This window comes from Pristiophorus japonicus, chromosome 4 (assembly GCF_044704955.1).
Source record: "Pristiophorus japonicus isolate sPriJap1 chromosome 4, sPriJap1.hap1, whole genome shotgun sequence".
NCBI lineage: Eukaryota > Metazoa > Chordata > Chondrichthyes > Pristiophoridae > Pristiophorus > Pristiophorus japonicus.
In genome coordinates, this window is record NC_091980.1 from 291,820,697 (window position 1) to 291,837,609 (window position 16,913).

Sequence of the window (16,913 nt, forward strand, 5' to 3'; positions counted from 1 at the left end):
TTTCTGTAAATTGATCCAGGTATAAAGTACAGCCATTTTGACCATGTGTCTCAGTAAAACAAAGAAACTGGCAATCAGCCAGCAGTTTGTTACTCTCTGCCGAGATTAAAAAGTTAAAACTACCATCGGTGTTTGTATTTCATTGGAAATTAAGAGATCTAACAGTCAACAAATGTCTTCATGATACTGGCCATTTAAAGCAGAAGACACTTGATTGGGTAACTATTGCCAGTGACGAGGACTTGGGTTACCTTCATATAGTTAGCAATGAAGTTTTTTTTTAAATGGCCTGGGTTTTGCAGTCAGCGGCATAACTACGGATTACGTCACTGGCATCTGAACGGAATGCACACTTGCCTGATGGGGCCCTCCTTCGAGAACTTGCTGTGTAGTAGAGGGCAGCTTAGTGGCCCTTGGATCCCAGTGTTTGACAGTGCACCTGGGATCACGTGGGCCAGTGCTCCAAACAGCAAACAAAAGGTCTCTCGTTATTTATAACACAAATGTTTATGCACATTAAATCCCGGAAGGCTCGAGCAATGAGGGTTTGTTTTTTTTCTCTTTTCTCCACTTTCTGTATGGATTTTTTTTTAAACCTACGCTCCATAAAGATGAAAAAAAAAACAAGTCTCAATGTAGCAGCCGCTTCCTCCGAACTTGTCATGAACAAGAAATACTTTTCATGGCCAAAATCCTAAAATGCTTCTATTTCCGACCTCATAGAGCTTAAAATTACTCGGATTTATCAGGAGATGCACCAACCATAAAATTTTCAGGCATAATTGCTGGGCAGTTAGTGGCCAATTAGCCCAATTCTATAGGGGGTGCATGAACAGAGAGATTGGAAGTATATATGTGCACACATTATTGAAGGTGGCAGGGTAAGTTGAGAAAGCAGTTTAAAAAGCATCCGGGATCCTGGGCTTCATAAATAGAGGCATAAAGAACAAAAGCAAGGAAGTTATAATGAACCATTATAAAACACTGGTTCGGCCCCAACTGGAGTATTGTATCCAATTCTGGCCACTACACTTTAGGAAGGAGTTGAAGGGCTCAGAAAGGGTGCAGAAAAGATTTATGAGAATGGTTCCAGGGATGGCGGACTTCAGTTACCTGCACAGAGAAGCTGGGGTTGTTCTCCTTGGAGCAAAGAAGATTGACAGGAGATTTGAAAGAGATGCTCAAAATCATGAGCGGTCTAGACAGAGTAGATAGAGAGAAACTGTTCCCATTGGCAGAAGGGTCAAGAACCAGAGGACACAGATTTAAGTTGATTGTCAGAAAAACCAAAGGCGACATGAGGAAAAACTTTTTTTTTACGCAGCGAGTGGTTAGGATCTGGAATTCACTGCCTAAAAGGGTGGTAAAGGCAGATTAAATTGTGGCTTGCAAAAGGGAATTGTATAAGTGCCTGAAGGAAAAAAAATTGTAGGGCTACGGGGAAAGGCTGGCGGAGTGGGATTAGCTGAAGTCATCTTGCAGAGAGCCGGCACAGGCTCGACAGGCCGAATGGCCTCCTATGCTGTAGCATTCTATGGGAAAAATTTGGGAGCGTCACATTTGCTAACTTAAAAGTTGAAAAAATTAGCGCCAGGTGCTAATGCTTTTCAATGTAAAAAAAATGTTGGGGTTTGCGCTGCAGGAAGGAGGTAAAGCGCTAAATCAAGCCCTCCAATTCCTTCCTGGTGCACAGCAGGTGGGGCGGTAGGTGTGCAGCGGGAAGGGCCATTATTGCAGGCTCTGCAAGGCAAAAGTTGGGTTGATCGATTGGGAGCGAAGACAAAGGAGGAAAAAAGAGCGCATTTTTGAATTCGTTTCACCTACCTCGCCTTTAAACATCACCACAAAGTGACCGGACGACCGATGAACATCTCCTGCAGCTGCCGGTGTTTTCACACGCCGATGCTGCAGGGGGTAGAACATACGTTCCGGTCCGGGCGATGTGCTCAGGGGATGACATCACAATTTCCGGGCGAAGGAGATCATGGCGCAACGATGTACCACCACCGCAAACCACCCGCCGAATATCGCGGGAGTTGATCTTCTCACCGCATCTGTTCAGCAAGTATGTAGCGCCTTGTTCTCGCCCCCCTGGAGGTAATAACTGGAGGTGTTAAGGAGGCCAAATTTCTAGGCCTATGATTCTTATCTGGTCCTCCCCCTGATCAGTGTCCAGTGGTTCCTGTTGCCAATGTACAGGTATGAAAGCCCGCTGAGTATCAAATCAGTATTGCCTGTGATGGCTGTTGTAGTTAAATAGCCTGCTGGTACTTACTTTCTGTGCTTACACATGAAGAGGGCACTCTCCCTCTCCTCTCCCCTCCCCCCACTCCCTCTCACTGCCCCCCACTCCCTCTCCAACTTCTCCCTTCCCCCCACCCTCTCCCTCTAACACTTTCCCCTCTCCCTCTCACTCTTTGAGGGTAAATTTCTTCACCCAGAGGGTGGTGTGGATCTGGAACTCACTGCCTGAAAGGGTGGTAGAGGCAGAAACTCTCACCACATTTAAAGAGTACTTGGATGCGCACTTGAAGTGCAGCAACTTACAGGGCTACGGATTAACAGCTGGAAAGTGGGATTAGGCTAGGACAGCTCTTTGTTGGCCGGCGCAGGCATGATGGGCTGAAATGGCCTTGTCAGTGCTGTAAATTTCTATGATGCTCTCTTCCCCACACACACACTCGCACGCTCCCTCCCTCCCACCCCCTCGCTCACTCACTCTTCCCCCGCCATCCCCCAGTTTCTCTCTCCCCCTAGACTCTCACTCTGTCTCAGTATCTCTTTCTCTGCCCTAGTCTCTCTCCCACATCCGATTTCCCCTCTCTCTCAGAAGGCCACGAAAATGTTTGCATAGATAATCACGGCGATATTCTAGACACAAATCTTGAAGATAACCCAAAAGCCCCAGTAGCAGGCTCAGGCTTGAGCAGCAATTCCACGCGGTTCTGCCCCACTTCTGGCTTCCTCATGTTAACATACTGCGCATGCACGACCGGATCAAACTCCCATGCGCAAAAATGGTCAGATTCCATAGCCCGCATGCGCAGAAGGATACAAAAGGCGCACGTTCTTTCCTGCCGGAGGGGGGTGGGGGGGGCGCCCGTTCTGCCCGCGGGAGGGGGAGAGGGGAGGGGAGAGGAGGCGTCCGTTCTTCCCGCGGGGGGGAGGGGGGAGTGTAGGAGGCGCCTGTTCTTCCCGCGGGGGGGGGGGGGGGGGGGGGGGGGTGGAGGGGAGGAGGAGGGGAGAGGAGGCGCCCGAACTTTCCCGCGGGGGGGGGGGGGGGGGGGGTAAGAGGAGGCGCCCGTTCTTCCCGCGGGGGGGGGGGGGGGGGGGGGGTGGGTGGGAGGAGACAGTGAGAAGGCTGCAAGTGCTGATGTGCTGACGGCAATGTGCTTTTATTAAAAAAAATGTTCAAAAATTAAACAGCTACAAAGAACTACAAAAATGGCCGAGTGCCAATGTTTTTTTCACACTGAGCATGCGCGAACGCTCCAACGCACAGCGTTGCCGGCAGGAAAAAAACTAATTTAAATAGTACCCGCCCCCTCCCACTCACAAAATCGGCGTGAGTGTAGGCTCCGCCCCCCTGGGCGCCGCGCCAGGCAGACAAGGAGCTGCAGAACGCTCCAGAATCGCGATTTTTTTTTAGGCGCCGTTTTAGGCGCGAAAAACGGGCGCCCAGTTCGGAGGGGCGCCCGAATTTTATCGTGTGGAAACTTGGGCCCATAGAAACTAGGTGCAGGAGTAGGCCATTCGGCCCTTCGAGCCTGCACCACCATTCAATATGATCATGGCTGATCATTCACCTCAGTACCCCTTTCCCGCTTTCTCTCCATATCCCTTGATCCCTTTAGCCGTAAGGGCCATATCTAATTCCCTCTTGAATATATCCAATGAACTGGCATCAACGACTCTCTGCGGTAGGGAATTCCACAGGTTAACAACTCTCTGAGTGAAGAAGTTCCTCCTCATCTCAGTCCTAAATGGCCTACCCTTTATCCTAAGACTGTGTCCCCTGGTTCTGGACTTCCCCAACAACGGGAATATTCTTCCCGCATCTAACCTGTCCCGTCTCGTCAGAATCTTATACGTTTCTATGAGATCCCCTCTCATCCTTCTAAACTCCAGTGTATAAAGGCCCAGTTGATCCAGTCTTTCCTCATATGTCAGTCCAGCCATCCCTGGAATCAGTCTGGCGAACCTTCGCTGTATTCCCTCAATAGCAAGAACATCCTTCCTCAGATTAGGAGACCAAAACTGAACACAATATTCCAGGTGAGGCCTCATCAAAGCCCTGTACAATTGCAGTAAGACCTCCCTGCTCCTATACTCAAATCCCCTAGCTATGAAGGCCAACATGCCATTTGCCTTCTTCACCGCCTGCTGTACCTGCATGCCAACTTTCAATGACTGATCTACCATGACACCCAGGTCTCGTTGCACCTCCCCTTTTCCTAATCTGCCACCATTCAGATAATATTCTGCCTTCGTGTTTTTGCCACCAAAGTGGATAACCGCACATTTATCCACATTATACTGCATCTGCCATGCATTTGCCCACTCACCTCACCTGTCCAAATCACCCTGCAGCCTCTTAGCATCCTCCTCACAGCTCACACCACCACCCAGTTTAGTATCTTCTGCAAACTTGGAGATATTACACTCAATTCCTTCATCCAAATCATTAATGTATAATGTAAAGAGCTGGGGTCCCAGCACTGAGCTCTGCGGCACTCCACTAGTCACTGCCTCCCATTCCGAAAAGGACCCGTTTATCCCGACTCTCTGCTTCTTGTCTGCCAACCAATTCTCTATCCACGCCAGTACATTACCCCCAATACCATGTGCTTTGATTTTGCACACCAATCTCTTATGTGGGACCTTGTCAAAGGCCTTTTGAAAGTCCAAATACACCACATGTACTGGTTCTCCCTTGTCCACTCTACAAGTTACATCCTCAAAAAATTCCCGAAGATTTGTCAAGCATGATTTCCCTTTCACAAATCCACGCTGACTTGGACCGATCCTGTCACTGCTTTCCAAATGCGCTGCTATTTCATCCTTAATAATTGATTCCAACATTTTCCCCACTACTGATGTCAGACTAACCGATCTATAATTATCCGTTTTCTCTCTCCCTCCTTTTTTAAAAAGTGGCGTTACATTAGCTACCCTCCAGTCCATAGGAACTGATCCAGTCGATAAGACTGTTGGAAAATGATCACCAATGCATCCACTATTTCTCGGGCCACCTCCTTAAGTACTCTGAGATGCAGACAATCAGGCCCCGGGGATTTATCGGCCTTCAATCCCATCAATTTCCCCAATACAATTTCCCGCTTAATAGGATATCCTTCAATTCCTCCTTCTCACCAGACCCTTGGTCCCCTAGTACCATCCGTAAGGTCATTTGTGTCTTCCGTCGTGAAGACAGAACCAAAGTATTTGTTCAATTGGTCTACCATTTCTTTGTTCCCCATTATTAATTCACCTGAGTCCGACTGCAAGGGACCTACGTTTGTTTTCACTAATCTTTTTCTCTTCACATATCTATAGAAGCTTTTGCAGTCAGTTTTTATGTTCCCGGCAAGCTTCCTCTCGTACTCTATTTTCCCCCTCCTAATTAAACCCTTTGTCCTCCTCTGCTGAATTCTAAATTTCTCCCAGTCCTCAGGTTTGCTGTTTTTTCTGGCCAATTTATATGCCTCTTCCTTGGATCTAACACTATCCTTAATTTCCCTTATTAGCCACGATTGAGCCATCTTCCGTGTTTTATTTTTACTCCAGACAGGGATGTACAACTGTTGAAGTTCATCCATGTGATCTATAAATGTTTGCCATTGCCTATCCACCATCAACCTTTTAAGTATCATTTGCCAATTCGCGCCTCATGCCGTCGAAGTTAGCTTTCCTTAAGTTTCTGAATTAACTGTGTCACTCTCCATCTTAATAAAGAATTCTACCATATTATGGTCACTCTTCCCCAAGGGGCCTCGCACAACAAGATTGCTAATTAGTCCCTTCTCATTACACATCACCCAGTCTCGGATGGCCCGCTCTCTAGTTGGTTCCTCGACATATTGGTCAAGAAAACTATCCCTAACACACTCCAGGAAATCCTCCTCCACTACATTGCTACCAGTTTGGTTAGTCCAATCTATATGTAAATTAAAGTCGCCCATGATAACTGCTGTACCTTTATTGCACACATCCCTTATTTCTTGTTTGATGCTGTCCCCAACCTCACTACTACTGTTTGGTACCCTGTACACAACTCCCACCAGCGTTTTCTGCCCTTTGGTATTCCGCAGCTCCACCCATACCGATTCCACATATCCAAGCCAATGTCTTTCCTTGCTATTACATTAATTTCCTCTTTAACCAGCAACGCCACCCAGCCTCCTTTTCCTCTGTCTATCCTTCCTAAATGTTGAATACCCCTGGATGTTGAGTTCCCAGCCTTGGTCACCCTGGAGCCATGTCTCTGCGATGCCAATTACATCATATCCATTAACTGCTACCTGCGCAGTTAATTCGTCCACCTTATTCCGAATACTCCTCGCATTGAGGCAGAGTGCCTTCAGGCTTGTCTTTTTAACACACCTTGCCCCTTTAGAATTTTGCTGTAATGTGGCCCTTTTTGTTTTTGCCATGGGATTCTCTGCCCTCCACTTTTAATATTCTCCTTTCTATTTTTTGCCTCTGTCTCCCTCTTGTTTCCCTCTGTCCTCTGTCTCCCTGCATAGGTTCCCATCCCCCTGCCATATTAGTTTAACTCCTCCCCAACAGAACTAGCAAACACTCCCCCAAGGACATTGGTTCCGGTCCTGCCCAGGTGCAGACCGTCCAGTTTGTACTGGTCCCACCTCCCCCAGAACCGGTTCCAATGCCCCAGGAATTTGAATCCCTCCCTTCTGCACCACTCCTCAAGCCACTTATTCATCTGAGCTAGTCTGCGATTCCTACTCTGACTAGCACGTGGCACTGGTAGCAATCCTGAGATTACTACTTTTGAAGTTCTACTTTTTAATTGAGCTCCTAGCTCCCTAAATTCGTCTCGTAGGACCTCATCCCATTTTTTACCGATATCGTTGGTATCTTTGTGCAGCACAACTGGCTGTTCACCCTCCCTTTTCAGAATGTCCTGCACCCGCTCGGAGACATCCTTGACCCTTGCACCAGGGAGGCAACATACCATCCTGGAGTCTCGGTCGTGGCCGCAGAAACGCCTATCTATCCCCCTTACAATTGAATCCCCTATCACTATAGCTCTCCCACTCTTTTTCCTGCCCTCCTGTGCAGCAGAGCCACCCACGGTGCCATGAACTTGGCTGCTGCTGCCCTCCCCTGATGAGTCATCCTCCTCAATAGTACCCAAAGCGGTGTATCTGTTTTGCAGGGGGATGACCGCAGGGGACCCCTGCACTACCTTCCTTGCACTGCTCTTCCTGTTGGTCACCCATTTACTATCTGGCTGTGTACCCTTTACCTGTGCTGAGACCAACTCACTAAACGTGCTATTCACATCATTCTCAGCATCATGCATGTTCCAGAGTGAATCCACCTGCAGCTCCAGTGCCGCAATGCGGTCCGTCAGGAGCTGGAGGCGGATACACTTCCCGCACATGTCGTCGTCAGGGACACCGGAAGTGTCCCTGACTTCCCACATGGTACAGGAGGAGCATAACACGTGTCCGAGCTGCCATGACTTAACCTTTAGATTAACTTAAATTGGCAACAATGCTAAATGTTACTTACTGATAAAGAAGGAAAAAGAAAAGCTACTTACCAATCACCAGCCAATCACTTACCCTCTTGGCTGTGACGTCACCTTTCGATTTCTTTCTTCTACTTTATTGCCTTCTCCCTGCAGCTGCACAAGCTGGCCTTTATAGGCCTCTCCGATCTCCGGACTCTCGTCTCAGCGATGCACCTCCTGACTCCTGATCTCGCGCCCTTTATAGGCCTCTCCGATCCCCGGACTCTCGCCTCAGCAACGCACCTCCCGACTCCCGATCTCGCGGCCTTTATAGGCGTCTCCGATCCCCGGATTCTCGCCTCAGCGACGCACCTCCCGACTCCTGATCTCGCGGCCTTTATAGGCCTCTCCGATCCCCGGACTCTCGCCTCAGTAGAAGTGAAGTGAAGTAGAAAAATGTACAAGTACCTCTAAACACACCCAAATGAGGTTTGCTCATGTAAAGTATAGATATACAAACTAGATGAACAGATTCATCCTGAAAAATTAGTTTTGAAAAATGAAGTCACTAAAATAGAAAGGGCAAGCAATAATTAACCTTGCACATCATTGGCTTTGGGGTGTCCTGAGATCAAGAAAGGCACAATATAATAAATGCAATTTGTACTACCTTTATCATACATCCGTTCTCGTATTGGTTCAGGACCGAGTGAAACTCGTTCTCCATATGGGATCTGTTCAACCCTTCCTGCTCCTCCATCTGAAAATGAGAAAAAAAAACACCAATTTTTAAAAAGAATTAACTTAAAAGTAAACGCCTTGAAAATGAAATCTACTACCATATTTTGTCAGAAAATGTTGCAGGTTTTCATTTCATTAGATCCCCACACAATCTCAACAGAGTAGCTAGTAAATCTGAACTTTTTTTTTTTAAAAAGGGCTTGGTTATAAAATCAACTGGAAAAAAATAGCCTTCAAAGGAAAATATTCAGTCTGAACTATTGGCTCACTCTAAATGGACCAGAAGGTAATCTTTGGTCTTTATCGGCATGTTTTATTAAAGCAATGCTGCCAGCAAGAGATGCCTCCCTCCTGTCATCTACATTCAATGTAGGTGTTCCCCAAAAAACTGGGTCCATGAAGATGCCATTCAGTTAAGGGGAACTGGTCAACACATTTACACTCTAGAAATTTCTGTTCTTTTTTGCCTAGGTTACATTGCTAAATCACTTAAATTAAAATCCCAGGGATCACATTAAAATTGCAGTGCTGTGATCTGGACACAGTATCTAAAATACAGCATTTAGTCCTGATTGCTGTAAATCCAAGACATACAGACAATTCAAAAGACAACAATAAGGCTGATGATCGCTGCTATCGGGGGGAAAGGCTACAAGAAACTACTTGATGAGCCAAGGCCCTTCGGTGCTGAAGAGATTTCTCGTAGGGAACTTCCCAGAGGTACATATGATATTTAACACGAAAGAGAAAGTTGACTTGAAACAATTACTGTGCATGTACCAGAGCAGTAGGACAAGAGGGCATGGGTTCAAGGTATGCAGTGGAAATTTAAGATAGAGATGCAGAAGGTGAACAATAACTTCAATAGGTTGCGAGAGCATTGCACACATTGAAGAAACAAGGGAAATCTGTGATGGGAAGAGTAGTAGGGTTAGTATTGTAGAAGGATGACAACAAATAGTCGAAAGTGTCAACTTCATCCAAATCGGTCGTGTGAAACATCTCCTTGATTCTTTTTATGCTATACTGAACTAGGTGAAAAGTTCAGTGTCTGGCCCCTGTTCTGCTGTATTTGGTGCAAGATCCCCTCATGTTTCTGGCCTTCTCACCCGAGTCAGTGCTGAGCCTTAAAAATATTCCTCACTCATAAAAAGGGCAACAATATTGCACAGAAAATAGCTACCTAATTTGTACAGCATTCCAAATCTGACGATTTGGTTCGTTGCATTTTAATTCTGCATCACATGTATCTTACATTCTTGACCTCAACTTCACATGTTAAACATACTTATGCATACAGCTTAAATTACTGTCAACTAAATATAGCTGAAACCAAAAATGTAATTAATGGAATCCTCATTCCATAAATGAGCTCAATAATCACGAATGTTGCACCTCAAACACTGTAGGAAGATTATTTATGCAACTTTTGGATATAAATAATTCACAATTTCCAAACCATTTTCTGCTGTGCTTCTCTTCATATTAATTTAGCAATTTGGTTCCCAAACTACTAGTTATCTTTCAATTTGCCACCTTATTAATTTTCAAAGGGGAGCTACAGATTATAGATTTAATGGAGGCAGCAAGAAAACTAAATAAAATGATAGAACAGACCAAATAAATCACTTGGATCAACTCAAGACAACAGCAAATAAGAGTTTATACAATGGAAAATTGTTCAAGAACAAATCGACTCCTACCTGTTAGAACCTATGCATTCACATAATGGTATATTCTGTAATCTGTATTTTGCAATATATATATATTTTTTTTACAGTCCTATCGTGGATTCTTAGTTGCATCTATATTGAGTTTCAGTTACAGCATCAAGATTCCTTAACCAGCAGTCTGCGTTTAAATACTCTCCAAAAGAAATGCTTATGACTTCCGCCTTTCGTTTTACAGTACCATCCAAAATTTGTTACAAGTATTTGGTGCTAGGGTGCATAAAAGATGTGCTGGCAGCTCAGTAATCATGCCAGATTTATAAAATTCTACGCAGAATTAGAATAAGTAAGGTTCCCTGAAATAAAGGCACCATTCGGAAGATCACTAAGCTGCCACGAGCTGCTTTACTTATTTGAGAACAGATACCCAAAAATAACGGTCAACTCAAGATCTATTAATCTGACATTTACAACTCCAACGTCGTGTACCCAAAGTGGTAGCATATGAGCTAACTCATGCAACTGCGACATGGCAGGTTTCAATCTCATTATACTATTGAAAAATGCGCAAGAGACACCAGATGGTTCAAAAATCAGAAACTCAGTCCAAACAACAGTCACTCTCCCAGCACTGTAAAAGCAGCTATCTGCTGTCTTGCCATGGATTGGTGCCCGACAAACGCTTTAGAAAAACAGAACATACTTCTCATCCTGAAGCAAACCACGGGTAAAAACCTGATGTAACAGATAGATCAATCCGTTACCTTGTGCATCCAAGCTCTCAAGAAGTATTTGGTATTTGTTACTTCTAGCCTTGACTATTCCAATGCGCTCCTGGCTAGTCTTCCATCTTCCACCTACATAAATGTGAGCTCAGCCAAAGCTCTGCTGTCTGTATCCCAACTTGCACCAAGCTCTATTCACTGATCACACATGTGCTTGTTGACCTACATTGGCTCCCAGTCTGGCAATTTTAAAATTCTAATCCTGGTTTTCAAATCCCTCCATGGCCTCACCCCTCCCTATCTCCAGTCCTACAACCCTCTAAAATATCTGTGCTCCTCCAATTCTGGCCTCTTGTGCATCCCCTATTTTAATCACTATACCATTGGCTGCCACGCTTTCAGCTGCCTAGACTCTAAACTCTGAAATTCCCTCCCTGAACCTCTCTGCCTCTCTCTTTCAAGATACTCCTTAAAACCTACCTCTTTGACCAAGTCTGTCCTAGTATCTCCTTAGGTCAGCCTTATGTTAGGTGTTATGTTAGCACCCTCGCCTCTGAGTCAGAAGCTTGGGGGTTTGAGACCCACTCCAGAGACTTGAGCACAAAAAATCTAGGCTGGCACTCAAGTGCAGTACTGAGGGAGTGCTGCACTGTCAAGGTGCCATCTTTCGGATGAGATGTTAAACTGAGTTTAAATTACATCTGCTCTCTCAGAAGATCCAGTGTCACTATTTTGAAGAGCAGGGAGTTATCCCCAGTGTTCTGGCCAATATTCATCCCTCAATCAAAATAACAAAAACATATTATCTGATCGTTATCACATTGCGTTTGTGGGAGCTTGTTGTGCGCAAACTGGCTGCTGCGTTTCCTACATTACAACAGCGACTAGACTTTAAAAGTAAGTAATTGACTAAAGCGCTTTGGGATGTACTGAGGTCGTGAAAGGCGCTATATAATTGCAAGTTCTTTATGTGGCTCAGTGTCAAATGTTGTTTGAAATGCTCCTATGAAGCACCATGGGATGCTTTACTACATTGAAGGCACTATACAAATGCTAGAAGTTGCTTTTGTTGATTTCATACTTACCACGCCCGTGTCCATAATCGACAGTTTTCTGAATAGGTGGTGGTTTATTCAATGCAGTGGTAGAGACTGGCGAAGGCTCACTGTAACCATAATTCGAATCAGGATTTTTGGGTTCAGTCCCGGAATCCCACAAACCATGGAATGTATCTGTATCCCAACGCTCTGACTGGATGGGAGCTTCTGGCGGGACAGGGCCGAGTATAGAGCTTTCAGTGCTTGCTATATCCTACAATGACGAGTAGGAAAAAGTAACAGATTAATTAAATATTTGGATAGAGTACAATCGCCACAATTTTCAAAATATCAAATACATAAGGAAGCATTTTGTTTATAGTACAGTACCTTGACTAAAAACTGTCTCGCAATAATACAAAGGAGAAAAATATTGGAGGGCTCATCATTCAAGACTGATACTGAATTAGCAACCCAGAGATCACAAGCCAAGCTCAAATTCCACTGCAAAATTGAACTGTAAATTTTGTTCATTTGCTGGCCTGGCACCAGAGAAAAAGGTTACCACAAAAGCTGCCAGATAGTTGGAAAAAGCCAATTGGTTCACTGATATCCTTCAGGGAAGGGAACCTGCCATCCCTACCAAGTCTGGTCACACATGACTAATTCACATTATGTGATTGACACTTCATCCTTCAGCAGCTGAATGAATATAAAGCAGCATGGGAGGAGGTCATCAAGTCTTTCTTCTTCAACACCAAAGATGATACAGGAGAGCAGAGTATTCACAACAACAAGTTGTGCAATATTATTTACATTTCACAGCTGGCCTGATCTGACTGTGAGCAGTATCTTGTGTCGACATTAAAGATGACAGAATGACATGCAACCCAATTTCATGGTAAGTCGGATAACTTCTTTATGCAATTTTTGTAGCGAACTTGAATCTGGTGTTATCCAGTTCTTGACCTGGAATGCTGATTGGCTATTTTCTTACCTTGTAATAGTCTTGACCAGCTTTAGTATTCTGATAATCTTGAATTACAGGAGGAATTTCCGTTGAATCCGTTTCACTAGGCAGAAGAGGTACTCTCTCAATCTCCTGTAGCTCACTGAAATATCACAAAAAGAAAAGGTAAATCACTGAGCATAATCCTGGTGAAGGAGACAATGTTATTAGCAACAAAATCATAAATCCACATGTTTATGATCCAGTATGGCAGATTCACTCTTGATTCTAGTGACCTGGGATGCTAATGCAACATTTCCTGGGTAAACATGCCTGCCCTGTTTCATGCAAGGAGTATTCGGAATAAGGTGGACGAATTAACTGTGCGGATAGCAGTTAACGGATACGATGTGGTTGGCATCACGGAGACATGGCTCCAGAGTGACCAAGGCTGGGAACTCGTCCAAGGGTATTCAACATTTAGGAAGGATAGACAGAAAGGAAAAGGAGGCAGGGTGGCGTTGCTAGTTAAAGAGGAAATTAATGCAATTGTAAGGAAAGACATTAGCTTGGATGATGTGGAATCGGTATGGGTGAAGCTACGGAATACCAAAGGGCAGAAAACGCTAGTGGGAGTTGTGCACAGAACTCCAAACAGTAGTAGTGATGTTGGGGAGGGCATCAAACAGGAAATTAGGGGTGCATGCAATAAATCTGCAGCAGTTATCATGGGTGACTTTAATATGCATATAGATTGGGCTAACCAAACTGGAAACAATACGGTGGAGGAGGATTTCCTGGAGTGCATAAGGGATTGTTTTCTAGACCAATATGTCAAGGAACCAACTAGGGGGGAGGCCATCTTAGACTGGGTGTTGTGTAATGAGAGAGGATTAATTAGCAATCTCGTTGTGCAGGCCCCTTGGGGAAGAGTGACCATAATATGGTGGAATTCTACATTAGGATGGAGAATGAAACAGTTAATTCAGAGGCCATGGTCCAGAACTTAAAGAAGGGTAACTTTGAAGGTATGAGGCGTGAATTGGCTAGGATAGATTGGCGAATGATACTTAAGGGGTTGACTGTGGATGGGCAACGGCAGACATTTAGAGATCGCATGGATGAACTACAAGAATTGTACGTCTGGTGTAAAAATAAAAAAGGGAAGGTGGCTCAACTGTGGCTATCAAGGGAAATCAGGGATAGTATTAAAGCCACGGAAGTGGCATACAAATTGGCTAGAAATAGCAGCAAACCCGGGGACTGGGAGAAATTTAGAACTCAGCAGAGGACAAAGGGTTTGATTAGGGCAGGGAAAATAGAGTTTTGAGAGGAAGCTTGCAGGGAACATTAAAATGGACTGCAAAAGCTTCTATAGATATGTAAAGAGAAAAAGGTTAGTAAAGACAAACGTAGGTCCCCTGCAGTCAGAATCAGGGGAAGTCATAACTGGGAACAAAGAAATGGCAGACCAATTGAACAAGTACTTTGGCTCGGTATTCACTTAGGAGGATACAAACAACCTTCCAGATATAAAAGGGGTCAGAGGGTCTAGTAAGGAGGAGGAACTGAGGGAAATCCTCATTAGTCGGGAAATTGTGTTGGGGAAATTGATGGGATTGAAGGCCGATAAATCCCCAGGGCCTATGGTCTGCATCCCAGAGTACTTAAGGAGGTGGCCTTGGAAATAGCAGATGCATTGACAGTCATTTTCCAACATTCCATAGACTCTGGATCAGTTCCTATGGAGTGGAGGGTAGCCAATGTAACCCCACTTTTTAAAAAAGGAGGGAGAGAAAACAGGGAATTATAGACTGGTCAGCCTGACATTGGCAGTGGGTAAAATGATGGAATCAATTATTAAGGATGTCATAGCAGCACATTTGGAAAGAGGTGACATGATAGGTCCAAGTCAGCATGGATTTGTGAAAGGGAAATCATGCTTGACAAATTTTCTGGAATTTTTGGAGGATGATTCCAGTAGAGTGGACAAGGGGGAACCAGTTGATGTGGTGTATTTGGACTTTCAGAAGGCTTTCGACAAGGTCCCACACAAGAGATTAATGTGCAAAGTTAAAGCACATGGGATTGGGGGTAGTGTGCTGATGTGGATTGAGAACTGGTCGGCAGACAGGAAGCAAAGAGTAGGAGTAAATGGGGACTTTTCAGAATGGCAGGCTGTGACTAGTGGGGTACCGCAAGGTTCTGTGCTGGGGCCCCAGCTGTTTACATTGTACATTAATGATTTAGACGAGGGCATTAAATGTAGTATCTCCAAATTTGCGGATGACACTAAGTTGGGTGGCAGTGTGAGCTGCGAGGAGGATGCTATGAGGCTGCAGAGTGACTTGGATAGGTTAGGTGAGTGGGCAAATGCATGGCAGATGAAATATAATGTGGATAAATGTGAGGTTATCCACTTTGGTGGTAAAAACAGAGAGACAGACTATTATCTGAATGGTGACAGATTAGGAAAAGGGGAGGTGCAAAGAGACCTGGGTGCCATGGTACATCAGTCATTGAAGGGTGGCATGCAGGTACAGCAGGCGGTTAAGAAAGCAAATGGCATGTTGGCCTTCATAGCGAGGGAATTTGAGTACAGGGGCAGGGAGGTGTTACTACAGTTGTACAGGCACTTGGTGAGGCCACACCTGGAGTATTGTGTACAGTTTTGATCTCCTAACTTGAGGAAGGACATTCTTGTTATTGAGGGAGTGCAGCGAAGGTTCACCAGACTGATTCCCGGGATGGCGGGACTGACATATCAAGAAAGGCTGGATCAACTGGGCTTGTAGTCACTGGAGTTCAGCAGAATGAGAGGGGATTTCATAGAAACATTTAAAATTCTGACGGGTTTAAGACAGGTTAGATGCAGGAAGAATGTTCCCAATGTTGGGGAAGTCCAGAACCAGGGGTCACAGTCTGAGGATAAGGGGTAAGCCATTTAGGACCGAGATGAGGAGAAACTTTTTCACCCAGAGAGTGGTGAACCTGTGGAATTCTCTACCACAGAGTGTTGTTGAGGCCAATTCACTAAATATATTCAAAAAGGAGTTAGATGTAGTCCTTACTACTAGGGGGATCAAGGGGTATGGCGAGAAAGCAGGAATGGGGTACTGAAGTTGCATGTTCAGCCATGAATTCATTGAATGACGGTGCAGGCTCAAAGGGCCGAATGGCCTACTCCTGCACCTATTTTCTATGTTTCTATGCACATTAAGAACAAGAGCAGATTTGACACATTTTTCTTGGATTTTTGAACACATTCCATGGAAAATTATCCCAAGAGAGATAATGCGAAAATTCCAATTCTCTTCCCAGAAATACATAAAATGTGTTAAGAAATTTTAAGTACCTTTTGCTAAATGTTATTACTGTGTGATATTTTGATGATGCAGCTTTGATTAAAAGTGTGTAACTCACATTAATTGACACAACTGATCCTAAAGTACCTTGCTTTTAATGTTCATGAGGAAAGCCTCTTCTAAAAGTTCCCTTCAATTAACAGTTCAAAAAGATCAGAGGCAATTAAAGTGGTATGAGAGCAAAGCAAATACTTTCTCCAGATATTTTTCAATTAGTATTTAAAGATACAGGTACATCAAATCACTAGTATACCACTCCACTGTGCCACAGATTGGAAAATAGAAGTTACCTTCAGTTTACCCTCCATTCAGGTTCCCAACCGTTACCAGGTAGGTACGAAGATAAACCACAAACTCCAACATATCCAAAAACATATAGACTGCTATACACTAAGCCCGTGCCTGCCTTTCACCTTCATGGGCCGACACTGGGTAGCTGTTCCAACATCTAAACTCTCCATCCTAGTTTTCAAATCTCCCCATTGCTCTCTTGTCCTACACTGCAACCTCCTGCAGACTTACTTCCGTTCTTTCCTCTTTGGATTCTGGCCTTCTGTGTATTGCCCATCTCTACACCCCACCATTGGTGGGGGAACCTGCAGCCGCCTCTCTTCATCTCCCTTCCTAGATCTCCTTGCCTTTCCAGTTCTCTCTCCCTTGAAAAACTCTCACAAACCATCTTTACACCTGAACCTTTGGTCACCCATTCCTAAATGCTGAGTGTTCT

At 44.8% G+C, this 16,913-nt stretch overlaps 1 protein-coding gene across 2 annotated transcripts in view; it reads right to left on the reverse strand.

Annotated features, from left to right (window-relative positions):
• Window positions 1–16,913, reverse strand: part of ylpm1 (YLP motif containing 1) — a 153,884-nt gene that overhangs the window by 57,812 nt on the left and 79,159 nt on the right. For both annotated transcript variants that reach the window (XM_070879577.1, XM_070879576.1), the window contains 3 exons: window positions 12,870–12,984; window positions 11,921–12,146; window positions 8,370–8,459 (listed from right to left, as the gene is read on the reverse strand). In XM_070879577.1, the coding sequence (XP_070735678.1) occupies window positions 8,370–8,459; window positions 11,921–12,146; window positions 12,870–12,984 (431 nt within the window). The remainder of the gene's footprint in view (window positions 1–8,369; window positions 8,460–11,920; window positions 12,147–12,869; window positions 12,985–16,913) is intronic.